The sequence below is a fragment of the Gracilinanus agilis genome, chromosome 1 (genome assembly GCF_016433145.1).
Source record: "Gracilinanus agilis isolate LMUSP501 chromosome 1, AgileGrace, whole genome shotgun sequence".
Taxonomy (NCBI): domain Eukaryota; kingdom Metazoa; phylum Chordata; class Mammalia; order Didelphimorphia; family Didelphidae; genus Gracilinanus; species Gracilinanus agilis.
In genome coordinates, this window is record NC_058130.1 from 380,142,775 (window position 1) to 380,157,527 (window position 14,753).

The following is a 14,753-nucleotide window of genomic DNA, read 5'->3' on the forward strand; positions in this document are numbered from 1 at the left end:
CCTGTGTTAAAGGAAGGACTCCAGATCTCTAGGCAGACTCTCTACGAAGGATTTATTGGAAAATATACACAAATATCAGAGAGGATGAGAAGGCATCCTGCTAGACAGGTAGTAGAGTGCTACACTGAAGTCAGGAAGACCAGAGTTCAAATTTTGCCTCAGACACTCTCTAGCTGTGTGACCCTAGACAAGTTCCTTAACCTCTGTTTGCCTCAATTTCCTCATCTGCAAAAAGGGGAGAAATAATAGTACCCAACTCTTATGATTGTTGTAAGATCAATTAGATAATATTTGAAGAGTGCTTTGCAAACCTTAAAATGCTATAGTAATGGTTGTTAGTAAATGTAGTGATTCAAAAAACCAATTACCTCTACTCATTAGCTAATAATAGTTAGTTATTAAATAATATATTAGCTAATAATAATTATTATTCATATCTGCAGCATATGAAGGGATAGCCAAATGATAGGAACTTTAGATTTGGAATCAGAGGACCTAGGTTCATATCCTGATTCACCTGGACAAATCACTTTATTTCTCCAGATATCAGTTTCCCTATGTAAAAAATAAGCAAGTATGGAGTAAATGCTCTTTAAGGCCCTTTCAGTTGAGTCAATTGAGTCTATGATTCTGCATCTCTTCCTCAGAGAGTTCACAGACTCTTTAAAGGAGCAAAGCAATAATCATACAGGGTTTCATGGAGCAATGATATCACAATGGGAATTGCTTTTATTGTTGTTATTGTTATTCTCTCCTGCCATGATGAAGCTTCTAATCCAGGCCTACACCTTTCTCTGCCAAATTTGGCAGTACTTCATTTAAATTTTTTTTGTATCAATATCAATTGTTTTTATATCCTCTAAACTTCCTTCTGTATTCCTCTTTCCCTCCATCCCAAATGAGTTATCCCATAAAATAAAGATGTTATTTAAAGGAAAAAAGAGAAAGGAAAGGGAAAAAATGATGAAAGCTAATCAATAAACTGAAAAAAAAATACACTCAGTTCCACATCCATGGACTGTAAAGGAGTGAGATGGGGGAGGTGTCCTTTTACCTCTTTGGGGGAGCTAAATTCTTCATAATTTCACAACATTCATTTTTAGAAGTTTTAGAATCGTTGTTTCCTTTTATATTGCTAATGTGATTCTATATCTTGTGTTTTAGTTCTACTTGTCTCAAAGTATCATTTTAAGCCTTTCCAAGCTTCTCTCTTTCCAAGAGGGAAGGGAAGGGAAGGGAAGGGAAGGGAAGGGAAGGGAAGGGAAGGGAAGGGAGAAAAAGAGACAAAGAGACAAAGGAAGGAAGGAAGGAAGGAAGGAAGGAAGAGAAAGGAAAACCTTACCTTCCATCTTCTAGAATTAATACTGTGCATTAGTTCTGAGGCAGAAGAATGGTAAGATATATGCAATGGGAGTTAAGTGGATTGCCCAAGGTCACACAGCTAGGAAGTGTCCATCTAGCTACTGCCACCCCCCCCCCAGACACACACACAGGTTTTCCTTATTCAGAATGTCCTTTTTTCAAAGCACAGTAATATCCTATTACATTTATGTACTATAGTACATGCCAATTTAAGTCATTCCCTGATGTTTCTTGTTCTTCACTGCCACAAAAAGGGGGCACGATCTTCATTTATAATTTTCACCATTTAAAATTTTCATCTCTGTCCCACGTTTGGTGGACCCTAAGCCCCTGCCACATTCTGGTGCTCATCCCAGCCCACCTGAGGGTCACATTGGTCTATGATTTTCCTCCTGCCTTTCCTTCCTAATCATTGGGGCATTCTAGCTCACTTCAGGCTGCCCCTTACCCAGGTGTCCTACTTTGAAATCAGAAAGAAAATACAGCTGGTTGGTTGGCAACCACAAAGGCAAATCCTAGCCCTCTCTCTTCCAATGTTCCCCTTCAGCTCCTCAGAACTATTGATGTCATTGAGGACAAAGTTCTGGCACATTTCATTGTGTTTCCCCTTTCCCCCTGCCACCTGCAAATCCAGGGATGATTCCAAAACCGTTCAGCGTGCCATGAAATGACAAAGACAAATAGCAGGGTCTGGAATTTCACAAAAGTTATCCCACAAGCTCGGAAATCACTTTCCTGATCAACTCAAGAACTGTTGGGAAGAAATGTTTGTTTCATATGTGAAATGTGGGACAACAGCAGATATTCCAGCAAAAGGTTAGGAGAGGTAGCATGATATTATAGAAGCCTGTGCCGGGGCTTCAGTTGGTCCATAACCCTCCTCAGATACCAGCTGTGTGACTATGAACTTTTGAGTTTGTTTCCTCATCTTTGAGATGGAGGTGATGATACCTATAGTATTTACCTCATAGGGTTGTTGTGAGGGTTAAATGATTCTAGGCAGCTAGGTGGCCCAGTTTTATAGGATAGAAACAAGTTGTCATATCCAGAGCTATTCTGAAAACCAAATGAGATAATATTTGTATAGCACTTTGCAATTGTTAAAACATTATATAAATAGTAGCTATTATTAAATGAGATAGTGTACATGAGGTGAATTACAAACATTAAAGTGCCACATGAATGAATGAATGAATGAATGAATGAATGAATGAATGAATGAAAAAAAATTCTGAGGATATCATGTGTCTATCCTATAAAACCTCAGGGGTCACGAGATGTTTCTCCTTCCCCTCTTAGTCCATGGCTAAAGCATCTGAATCTAAGTCATCTCTGGATTCTTTTGAATTAGGACAGTTGGCCAGCAGAGGGATAGCCAAAGACCCAAAGAGAAATGATCAAAGCCCCTTCAGGGTACGAAAAAAAAAGGAATCAAAGGTTGGAGTGAAGGAACAAGGCCAGTTACGTGGTACAGTGGAGAGTGCTGGTTTGGGAGTAGTTCGAATCTGGCCTCAAACACTTACTAGTTGTGTCATCCTGGGCAAGTCACTTAATCATTTGCCTCAGTTTCTTCACCTGTAAAATGAGCTGGAGAATGAAATAGCAAACTACTCCAGTATCTTTACCAAGAAACCAAATATAGAATCACAAAGAATGAGACACAACTGAAAAGTGGGGCCTCAAAGTGATGGACACAACTGAAAAATGATGACAACCCACTTTGGCCAAGTTACTCTGGTCTGGGAAATCAAACTAAAAACCCTACTTGTCTCATTCCCTCCCACTTCAAACCAAATCTATCCATTACCTTTGTCCTTACCTCCCTCCCCTCAACCTCTTAAGAACCAGGCTGCAGACAACATTCATTTACCAAAACACTTATTGGGCCTAGTACTGTGTACACAGCACTATGGAACCCTGAAAGCCATTCAAAGATAAGTAGGACAAGGGCCCTGCCCTCAAGGAACTTTCAGTCTATTAGAGGAGAAGACATAAACACAAATAACCAAAATACACAATGAGTAGAGTACAGAAACAAAGGAATGAGAAAAAAATCCATTTCTTTAAATTTACTTATGGAAATAAAGCAACAAAGGGTGGAAATGGAGAGATGGGGTGTGAGAAGCTATTTTTTTTTTTCAAGAAAACTGAAGATGCTGGAAAGCATCAAGAAATATTTGCCGAGGGCTTCCTGGACATGGGCCACTGGGCTGGCACTGGAGAAACAAAGATGGACTGTGAAAGATACCATCCCTGTTTTCCAAGGGGTTTATAACCCAGATGGGGAGAGAGGGCATTAGACAGGAAAAGATGATCACAACAAGCAAGCAGCAACCCATACAAAGCAGTGGAATTTGCTCATTCTAAATGCACAACCTAAGAATGATTTCCCTTCACTTTAGAATCACCTGCCTAAGGAAAGCATTCAGCCCAAGAGGAAAATGTCTTAAGAGAAATGATTGTGATCCATTTCACATCTCCCTACACAGACTGTCACCCTCTCTTAAAATGAACTCCTCACCAACATCTCTTAGAATCCCTTTGTTCAGTCATTTTTCAGTTGTGCTCGACTCTTTATGACCTCATTTTAGGGGTTTTCTTGGCAAAGATACTGGAATGGTTTTGGCATTTCCTTCTCTGGCTCATTTTATAGATAAGGAAACTGAGGCAAACAGGGCTAAATGACTTGCCCAGGGTCACACAGTAGGAAGTGCCTCAGGCCAGACTTGAACCTAGGACCTCCTGTTTCTAGACCTAGCTCTCAATCCACTGAGGCACCTAGCTGCCCCTATGTAATACTTTTAAAGATTTACACAGTATATAAATATATACCACCACATTGAGCACCAGCAGTATATCTCTGTACTCTGAAACAAGAAGGAACCTTCCCCATCCAGTCTTGTCATGCCCTCACTACCTCTATATGGACACAATTGTTAGTGATTAAATTCCCTGTAAGTGTTTTCTCATTGGAGAGAAAACAGGTACAGTGTACAAGAAGTATGTTAGCATAACAATAGTAGCTAAATTTCTATGGCACATTACATATGTTATCCCTTTTGATCCTTGAAGCAACCCTGGGAGGTAGGTAATATTATTTTCCATTTTACAGATGGGAAAACTGAAGATCAGAAGTTTAAGTGACTCATTGTTACCCAGATGCTAAGAGTCAGAGATGAGACCTGAATCCAGGATTTCCTGGCTCCAAGTTCAACATTCTATCTAGTAAGCTATAGTGTCTCAAACATGGCTAGTTCTTAACTTTTGTACATTTTCTTTTTTATTGTGAACTTAATCATCAACACAAATACCTCAAAATGCAAGATAAACCAAAGGTCTATTTAAGAGATTGGACATTTAACAAGGTAGCAACAAAACTGGTCTATTTATTTGTGTCTTCTTGAGCACTTACCTTCTATATGCCTTTCTTAAAAGTGTTTCATTTATACTCTTTTTTTGCATCTACTAACCTACCCTTATCCACTAACCTACCATTTCCATAACAAAGTTCTCCCTCATTCAGAAAAACAAATAAACATATTGCCTGGGTCTACAAATACACATATATCCCTTTCTACATCTTGGGTCCATTGGCCTTCTCATCCATGTGCTGACAGGAACCTCCTTTGGTGCCCAAAAGAGATGAATTGCTTTTTCACTACATGGTTCTACAAGAAGCCAGGGGAGGCAGCTGGGTGGCTCAGTGGATTGAGAGTGAGACCTAGAGACTAGAGGTCCTGGGTTCAAATCTGATCTCAGGCACTTCCTGGCTGTGTGATCCTGGGCAAGTCACTTAACCCCCATTATCTAGCCCAGTGATGGGCAAACTACTGCCTGTGGGCCAGATTGGGGGGAGGGCCTGAAATGTTCTATCTGGCTGGAGACATTCTTCCTAATCTGCTGAATACAGTGAGTAGGATACAATACAATGAAACTTCGAAAGAGTTGCCTTAGAAACAGACTGACAGATGAGCATTTCCTTTCCTTTGGCCCCCTCTTTAAAAAGTTTGCCCATTACTGGTCTAGCCCTTACCACCCTTCTGCCTTGGAACCAATACACAGTATTGATTCTAAGAGGGAAGGGAAGGGTTTAAAAAAAAAAAAAAGAAGAGGGTGTCTTCTCCTTACAATATACGAATATGTATCCTATCTTTCTTGTGATCTAAAGAGGAAAATGAACTTACTGGGGCTGCATTTTTCTGTTCTTTGAGATATCATAAATATACTAGAATATCATGTCAAGGGATGATTTGAATGTCCAGCAAAAAAAAAGTCTTTGAGAAGAAATGACTTGAAAGATAATAAATTAGGAAGGATTCTCTGGTGGTGTCTGAGAGCCACAGGCACAAAACTGTCAGAGAAGGGACGAAAGGAGAGTCTAATACATACTAGGAGTAGTCAGGTCATTTTCTTTCCTAGACAAAAAAGATCATCTGAGCCAGTCCTTTGGGGATAGTATGGGAGAAAAAGGAAAAACACTCCTGAGAAGGGAACCAGAAGTAGATTACTTTTGTCACACTAGGCTATCAAGAAAGCTTCAAGCAAGGGGAATGTCTAAACTCCTTCTCTTTCTGTCTTCCTTCCAAAAAATCTCAGTGCTTCCTTCTTTCAGGGAATTGGGAAAGGATGTGGAAGGAGTCTTTGTCTCTATCTCCCTCTCTATCCACCTTTACTTCTCTTCTTCTACAAAAATTTGCCATGATTCATGTTGCCCTTTCATGATTTATTTTCTTCAAGGATCCCTTGATATTTTTCTGATTTCACTTGTCTAAAAATATTGGTGAAAGAACAATGAATAATGATTAAGTGCCTAATATGTACTAAGTACTCTGCTAAGAAATGAAGATACAAAAAGAGGCAAAAAGATGTTCTTGCATTCAAGGAGCTTACAGTCTAACAGGGAGACAACATACAAAGACATACAAAGCAAGCTATTTACGAGATGAATAGGAAATAATTAATAGAGGGAAGGCACTAGAAGTAAGAGTGGATAGGAAATACTTTCAATAAAAGAAGAGAATTTAGTTGGAATTTAAAGGAAGCCAGGAAGGTCGGTAAGGGAAGTGGAAGAGGGAAAACATTCTAGCCATGGGGGAACAGTCAGAGAAAATGCTGAAAAACAAGAGATGAAGTATCTTGTTAGAAAGAGTCAGGAGACCTGTGCAATTGCATTAAAAAGTTATGTGTTGGGGAATAAAGTGTAAAAAGACTGGAAAGGTAGAAGGGGGCTAGGTTATGAAGGACTTTGAATTGCAAATGGAACATTTTAAAATTTTGATTCTGGAAGCAATAAGGAGCCACTGAAGTTTATTGAGTAAGAGGGAGTCATGGATGGCCTTGAACTTCAGGAAAATCATATTAGTGGCTGAATGGAGGATGAATTGGAGTTTGCAAAATCTTGAAGCAGTCAGACCCATCAGCAAACTATTAGAAAATATCCAGCCATGAAGTGATGAGGGCAGACCACTAAAGTGATGGCAATGTCAGCATAAAGGAGAAAATTTAGGGGAAAAGATAATGTTTGTTTGGTTTTGGACATGTTGAGTTTGAGATATCTACCGGACATTCAAGCCACCAAAAAGGCAATTAGAGATGCAAGACTAGAGGTCAGCAAAGGTATATAGTTAGATTCAAGAATCATCAGCTAAATATGGTAATTAAATCTATAGAAGCTGATGCAGTCATCTAGTGAATAAGTATAGAGGAAGAAGAGAAGAGGAGCCAGAAGAGAAACCTGAGAGAAACCTATAGTTAGAAGGCATGACATGGAAAAGGATCCAGCAAAGCAGACAGAGAAGGATTGATTAGGTAGGTAGGAAGAGAACTGGGAAAGTTATGACCTGAAAATCTAGAGAGAAAAGATTATCAAGAAGGAATGATAAGTAATGTTAAAAGCTACAGAGAGGTCAAGGAGAATGAGGATAGACAAAACACCTTTGGATTTGGCAAATAAGATATCATTAACAATTTTGGAGCAAGCAGTTTTGGTGGAATGATATGGTTGGAAGCCAGATTGTAAAGGGTGAAGAAAAGAGTGAGAGGAGAGAAAATAGAAGTGTCTATTATAGATGCCGTTTTTGAGGAGTTTATCTACAAATGGCAGGAGATATATGAAAATAGTGGGGACATAAGGAACAAGTAAGAGTTTTTTCAGGAAAGGGGAGACAAGGACATGTTATTAGGTAGATGGGAATAAGCCAGTAGATAGGGAGAGATTGAAAATAAGTGAAAAAGTAAGAATGAAGAAGGGACAATCTGTTGGAGGAGATGGGATGGAATGGGATCACTTGGACAAGTAGAGTGGTTAGCTTTGACAAGACAGGGGTGAAGGTGAAGAGAGTGGCAGAAGACATCTGAATGATAGAAGATAAGGAAGAGAACAGCAAAGGGACATCAGAATTGTTTTCTATTGTGTATTTCTGGCCACTGGCACCAGCAATAGGGATGCTAAGGAAAAAAGAAAAGGAAGAGAAGGAAGATAGGAAGAAATGGAAGAAGAAGGAGAAAGAAAGGGAAAGTTAAAGAATACCCTATTGCCCAAATGTACACACAAACCAAAATAATAAAACACTGATGGAGCATGTTTTGTTTCTGTGGCTTTCTACCCTTCCCCCAAGTCAAAGTATCTAGGATAAGTGACTGGAACCTCAAAATAAAGTTCAGCTTTGAATGTATGTTAAGAGTAGAGGGGAATGGAAGGAGGCTCTAGGTGGGTTGGTAAAAGCTCTATGTGAGAAGTATATTGTTGGTCCTACAAAAAAAAAGGGTATATTGTTTTGGGAGGTGAGGTAGAGGAAGGTGTAAGAGGTGGAGGAGAGAGAAGGGATAGGATGAAGCCATGAAAGTCAATGCAGTCTTGGGCTGAATGAAGATAGGCATAGCATCTAAGAAGATTAGACAGGTAAAATAATCTCAATCAGAGCATATCTGAAATACCAGTTTCAGTTCTTGGAACTCCATTTTAGGAAAAACACCAAAAAAACTGGAAAGCGCCCACAGGAAGGCAAACAAAATGGTGAAGAGCCTTGAATGTAGGCTACATGTATGATGGGTAGAAGGACCTAAAGATTTTTAGCCTGGACAAGAGAAGGCAGGAGAAACATTATAGTTCTTGAAGAACTTGAAGGGCTCTCGTGCAAAAGAGGGGCAATTAGGTGGAGCAGTGGGTAGACTGCTGGGTTTGAAGTAAGGAAGACTCAGTTTTCTGTACTCAGATCTGGCCTCAGACACTAGTTGTGTGATCCTAGGCAAGTCATTTAACCTTCCTTGCCTTAGTTTCCTCACCTGTAAAATGAGCTAGAAAAGAATATGCCAAAGTATCTTTGCCAAGGAAACCCCAAATGGGGTCATAAAGAGTTAGATGTGACTGAAACAACTGAACAACATGAGGAGAGGCATTAGATATCCTCTACATGGCCCTAGAGGTCAGAACTAGTTGTGTAGCAGAAGTTGCAAAAAAATAAAAAAACCCAAAACAAAAACAACTTTTGGTTTTATTTAAGAAAAGCCTTACAAATAATCAGATCTCTCTAAAGTAGAATAGGTTTCCTTGAAGATAATGAATTATCAAGTGAGATAATTGTAAAGTGTTTAGCATAATATTGGCACATAGTAGGCTAATAATGGTGTGTTCCTCTCCCTTTTCCCTTCCCTCCCAAGGTTTCCCTTTACTAGAGAGACCTTTAAGCAAAGAGTTGATATGCCCTTGTCAGGTATATTGTAGAGAGGAATCCTGTTCTGATACAGGTTGGCCTGAAGTCTCTGAGGTTCCTCCCAACTGCAAAAAAAAAAAATACTATATGACCTCTGCCTTAAAGAAGACATAAAATACTTGAGAAATATTGTTATGATATCACATTTTGGTAGCATGAGCCAGGCAGCAGCATTTGTGCCCCTGAAAAGGGAATTGATACAAAATGATGCCTGCTTCTCTCAGAAGACAAATAATTTTAAATCAGAAAGTTATACTCCAACACCTGGGTCCCTCATGTAGCCTTGGTAAAAATGTTTTTCAGACAAGGTTAAAAGTTACTAACTTCCCAGCAAGGTGCATGCTGCAGTGTACAAACTGACTTGTGTGGGTGCAAGTGTCTCAGCAGCCTCAGCATTATTCAGTATAGAACTACTTTCTTCAAAACAATCCTAGGAGTTGAGCAATACAAGTATTATCACTTTTTTTCATTTTATAAGTGAGGAAACTGAGGCAAAGAGAGGCTCTGACTTGTCCATGGTCATGAAGATTAAAAACTCTAAGAGCCTGGGTTTCCTCAGACCAGATCCATTCTATTCTTTCTCTATTCATTTAACATACATTTCCTGAGCCCTTACTATAAGCAAGGTCCTGCTTTGAGTTCACAGTGGGTTCTTTAGTCTTGGATATTAGAACTTGCCTAGAATTTTCTGCATTCTCTCATCACTGGATGTTAGAAGCACAGCAAATTCCTTCCCTAGTTGTGCCTATCCTACCTCCCCTAATCTTGCCTGTCCTAACTCCCCACTCCTTCCAAATATCATCCAAGTATTATCCACAGTAACTCTCATTCCCCAAAAGGGGATGTGGAGTGGGAATATCCAGTTAATACAGACTTTGTACAACTATGGCTAGGGGAAATAGTCCAAGTCCCTCTTCATCTTCTTCTAACAACTAGAGCGGATCACCTGGGTCCTCCAGTTCCTTAGCTTCTAAGAGTTTAGAGACTTTGAGGGCAAGTCTCATACAAGGCCTTCCTGGATTCTTAGGTGGAGTTTAAAAGGCTCTACCTTTGAAGCAAAAGATAGCATTGTCCAGAAATTTGGCCTAGAGCCACAATCACTTAATCCATGGCTTTGTCCTGCCTGAGGTCCTGGGGATGACCAGAGCCCCAAATGTTAATCAGTTAACCCAGATGCTCAGTGACACTTCTTGACTTAAGTTCCTTTTGTTGTTGTTCATCAGTTGTTTCAGTCATGTCCAACTCTTTGTGATTCCACTTGGGGTTTTCTTGGCAAAGACACTGGAGTGGTTTACTATGTCCTTCTCCAGCTCATTTCTCAGGTGAGGAAACTGAGGCAAACAGAGTTAAGTGACTTGTCCTGGGTCACATAACTAGTGAGTGTCTGAGGTCATATTTGGACTCAAGCCTTCTTGACTACAGGCCCAGGGTCTATCCACTCTTTATCTATGCTAGATATGTCTTCACCAAGTGTCATAAGGATATGTCCTTACCTTCTCCTTGTCATTTTAACAACAACCTGGGATCACTCTATATGCTAGAATGGCTGTGATTTTCAAGGCTTTTCCTGCTGTGCTGTCCAAAGCAGGAGACTTATCATTGTAAATCTTTTATTCACCTTTTCTGACCTATGGACCAAGGGTCTTCAGCATGGCTTTGGAAAATGGTTAAAATTAGCAATGACAAGCAAGGGGATAGGTAGGGTTTCTTCCATTTACAAAGAAGCCCTTCAGGATAGTCAGCATGGCCAAACTATTTCAAAGTCCTGCCCATGATTTAATTTCTATTGTGAGAACACAAAGTACAAGGAAGCTTTCACCTGGATACTAACAGGACTTGCTGGCCTCTGGGGAAGCTTACTACTGTTCACATTACAGACAAGCTGGATAGGTTCAGTTTTTAATCTGGACCGATTTTCCGGATCAAAAATTAGTTTCTCCAAGGGATGTAAATGAGCCCAAGAGGAAATTTTCATGCAAGTTTATGAAGTAAAGGTCATTTAAGTCTGAGTAGCCTTGTCACTTGAAAGTCAGTGCTCTGGGTAAGTTACAAGATAACTTAAAAAAAATTGTTCTGAGATGAGAATGAGTTTAAATCTGCCTTTCCCCTTGATAATATACTTAAGTTAACATACCAACACCCTTCACCAGTGCTTGAATGCCTAGTGATGAATCTGGAAGGGAGAGAGTACAGTAGCTTACATATATTAGGGCTAGTTGGGAAAAGGACACACATCGATGAATGCTCGGATCCTCTAAAGAAAGATGAACAAACTTACAAAGTCCTAAGATTTTTCCTCTAGCCATTCTGCTTATGCTCTTTATTTTTTTTTAATTAAAAAAAAAACACCTTACCTTCCACCTTAGAATCAATACCATATATTGATTCCAAGGTAGAAGAGTAGTAAGGCTAAGCAACGGGGGTTAAGCGACTTGCCCAGGGTCACACAACTAGGAAGTATCTGAGGCCCAATTTGAACACAGAACTTCCTGTCTCTAGGCCTGGCTCTCAATTCACTGAGCTACCTAGCTGCTGCTCCTTGCTTATGCTCTTTAAAAGGAAAAAAAAATTTTTTTCTATATAAGCTCACATTCATATAAGCTCACATTTGAGAAACAGCATGATATAGTGGATAAACAGTTTGCCCTGTGGGCAGGAAGACCTGGGTTCAAGTTCTGACACTGATATATTCCAGCTGTGTGACCTATTAAAGTCACTTAACCTCACAGACGAATGTCTATCTTCATCGGTGGAAGGAGATAAAGATACTGAGTGTTCCCTTCATAGATTAATTCACAAATCTGCACACTCTCTGTTTTTTGGGGGGTATGTGTGTATTTGTGTACTTGCATGTACATGGAGGGTCTGTGATTTTATCACTCCAATGATCTCCCAGTATAGGGATTCCCTTTACAAAAGTAGACCATAATTGAGAGTAGATGCATCCTAGGGAATTGCTTTAATCATATGAAGGTTGAATGATTTGACAAGGCTTTATATAGCTAATAAATGGCACAAGTAGGAATAGATTTGACACCCTAGATCCGTTTTGGCAAACCTATGGCCCCTGTGCCTGCACATACTAGAGTGGGCTGCTCCATTCCCTCTCTCCACAGAGCCCAAGGACATTTCTCACATGACCCACTCCTCTTCCAGCAGTCCAATGAGAGCACTTCCTCCCTCCTCTGTCTGGGGAAATGGGGGTGGGGGACACTCACATGGATATGAAGGTTGCAGTTTGGGCACTCGGTCTCTAAAAGGTTCACCATCACTGCCCTGGATCTTCTTGACTCAAAGCCTAATACTCTATCCACTGTAACACATTTGCTTCTCTGCTGTCTTAAATTGGAAAATATACCTTGAAGATTCAAAAAGAGCTCTCCTCACAACAACCCCAGGTGGTAAGTAATGTTTTGTGAATGAGAACTAAGGCTCAAAAAAGTTAAATGACTTGCTCAAGGTCCTACAACTGGTGTTAGAGCTGGCATTAAGTCTGCTGATACCAGGATTTTATGATTTGGAGTTGGACAAGATCAAATGCTTCTCAAAAAATTGCATCTAGTATGTAAGCCACTGCAATGCCACTAAAACTTTTTTTTACATAGATCAAAACATGCTTAACAATACAATTACAAACTTTGAGCTAATAGCAAAGAATCAGAAAGGAGGCACAGTCAAACTGCATGAGGAAAATTTGCTTTTACAGACTTTATTGCAATTTTGAAAATTCTTCTTAAAAAAAGTTCAAAGCTATTAATAAAATGAGTTGTACATCATTCACAGATAAGAATTACACATGGAACTCCACAATGTTTTAAGAAAAAAGGATCACTTAAATGCAACCTGCAAAATGCAAATCATGCCATATGCCAACTTGGGAAGGAGTGTTAGAAGTCTTTCATTGAAAATGCATTTGTGTGTGTGAACATATTAAGAGAATAAACAATTTAATACATTTCCAGGAATTGCTCCTCTTAGTTAGGAAAATGAATAGAATCCTCTGGAAATAAAAGGGACTCATATTTTACTTATGGCACATATTAGGACAATGACCCTACATTTGAAGATGGAGACTGTACAGGTGATAATAGAGTGAATCTGTTTTTCTGGGCTGAGAGGCAATAAGTCAGATTCCCAAATGGAGAGATTAGGAACAACTAAAAGATTTAAACAACCATATGAGACTCTGCCAAGATCATTTTCTTTGCCCTCTGACACTTTTTTTTCTCAGTTTGCCTCTTTCTTACAGAAGAAGACCAATTGTATTTTCTGTGATGTTTTGGAGACTGCCCTGAAATAAAATCATATTGTTTTCCATTGTTCAAAAGAGATAATTAATCCCATAAGACAACCTCTCTTACCAAAGTAAACTAAGAAAAAACAGATTTTTGAGTGTTCTAAATATAGTCTCAGCAAAACGAACGGAAACCCTTAATAAGGAAGCACTGTTTGGAACTTTCCCATTCTCACTGTCTTTCCACTACTCCCCCCAAATAATCGGAGAGCGTAGAAAAAATAAAAGTAAAGAAAAACCAGGTGTATGGTTTTCCTTTTTTACAAGTGCTCAAGCTCATCTGTATGACTCTGAAACTGCATGTCACTAAGACTCCCGTTATAATCTAAACAGTTCATTGAATGCACATTTCTTTAAAGAACTGCTAAGACCAACGCTCAAACCCTGTGAAATAAACCCACTGAGGCTACTTCTCTAAACACAGCAGCGAAAACATCAGTAACATCACACTGGCCAAGCAAAAGGTGGATGCATCCCTAAACAGCTCCTGTCCCAGAAGGAAAGGCAATCGGAAATTCTCCTCCAGGCGACCCACCGACACCTCCCAGGAAATGGCTGGGTTTTGGACAATGTGGATCGAACAAGATGTCTAAAGCAGAGATGAAGCTGCTTCTTACTCACTCCTTCGCACGTTCCCTTACCCGCCTGCGCCCAGTAATTGAGATCACATGGAGACAGCCCGGACTCAGCTCTTTGTAGTCAAAACAGAACTACCCTCGCCCCCCACCCCGCCCACCTCTCAAGTGGAGCTGGAAAATGTGAAATTCTTTTAAACATAACACATAGCTTTAGCACTATTTGGACGAGGGGAAAAGTGGGAGCCCGGGTGGGGGAGTCCATTCCAGGTTCTCGGACACAAGAACCCTATCCCCCCTCATCCCCCGGGACACTTCTGGAATTAGCACATTCACCTCTTTTCACCAAAGCCCGACCTAAGCGGGGGCAATTGCCGGTGGGGGGAACTGAGGGGCGAAGGCTGCATTGGGCAGGCAGCCCGGCGCTCTTTACCTTCTTTTCGAAGTGCAGCCCTAGAGGAAGCCGCGTCGGGTCCAAAGCCAAAAATCAAGAGGAGCAGGGACAGGAGGTGGGAGCCGCCTCGGCGGGATCCGCTGGCTAAATCCATCTGTCCTGAATCGCCCGCAAAGTTTCAGGAAGTCTGGGGCGAGGACGGGAAAAAGTCGCTCCGGGACTTGAGTGAGACAGATTCGGGGGGAGGGGGTCCCCGAGCTGAATTGAAGGGCAGCAACCAGGGGTCAGGAAGAGGCCACTGATCAGAGGGTAGCAGCTTGTCCGTGCTTAAGTCAGCTGGCGGGACTGGAGCCCGCACCCAGCAGCAGCCCAGCTTGCTTTTGCCGTAAGGGGGGTGGGGTGGGGTGGTGTGGGGG

The 14,753-nt window shown here is 40.6% G+C and overlaps 1 protein-coding gene across 1 annotated transcript in view; it reads right to left on the reverse strand.

The window, feature by feature from the left end:
• Positions 1 to 14,491, reverse strand: part of EGFLAM (EGF like, fibronectin type III and laminin G domains) — a 261,725-nt gene extending 247,234 nt beyond the window's left edge. The window contains exon 1 of the mRNA XM_044681387.1: positions 14,377 to 14,491. Coding sequence (XP_044537322.1) covers positions 14,377 to 14,491 — 115 coding nt within the window. The remainder of the gene's footprint in view (positions 1 to 14,376) is intronic.
• Positions 14,492 to 14,753: the final 262 nt, after the last annotated feature.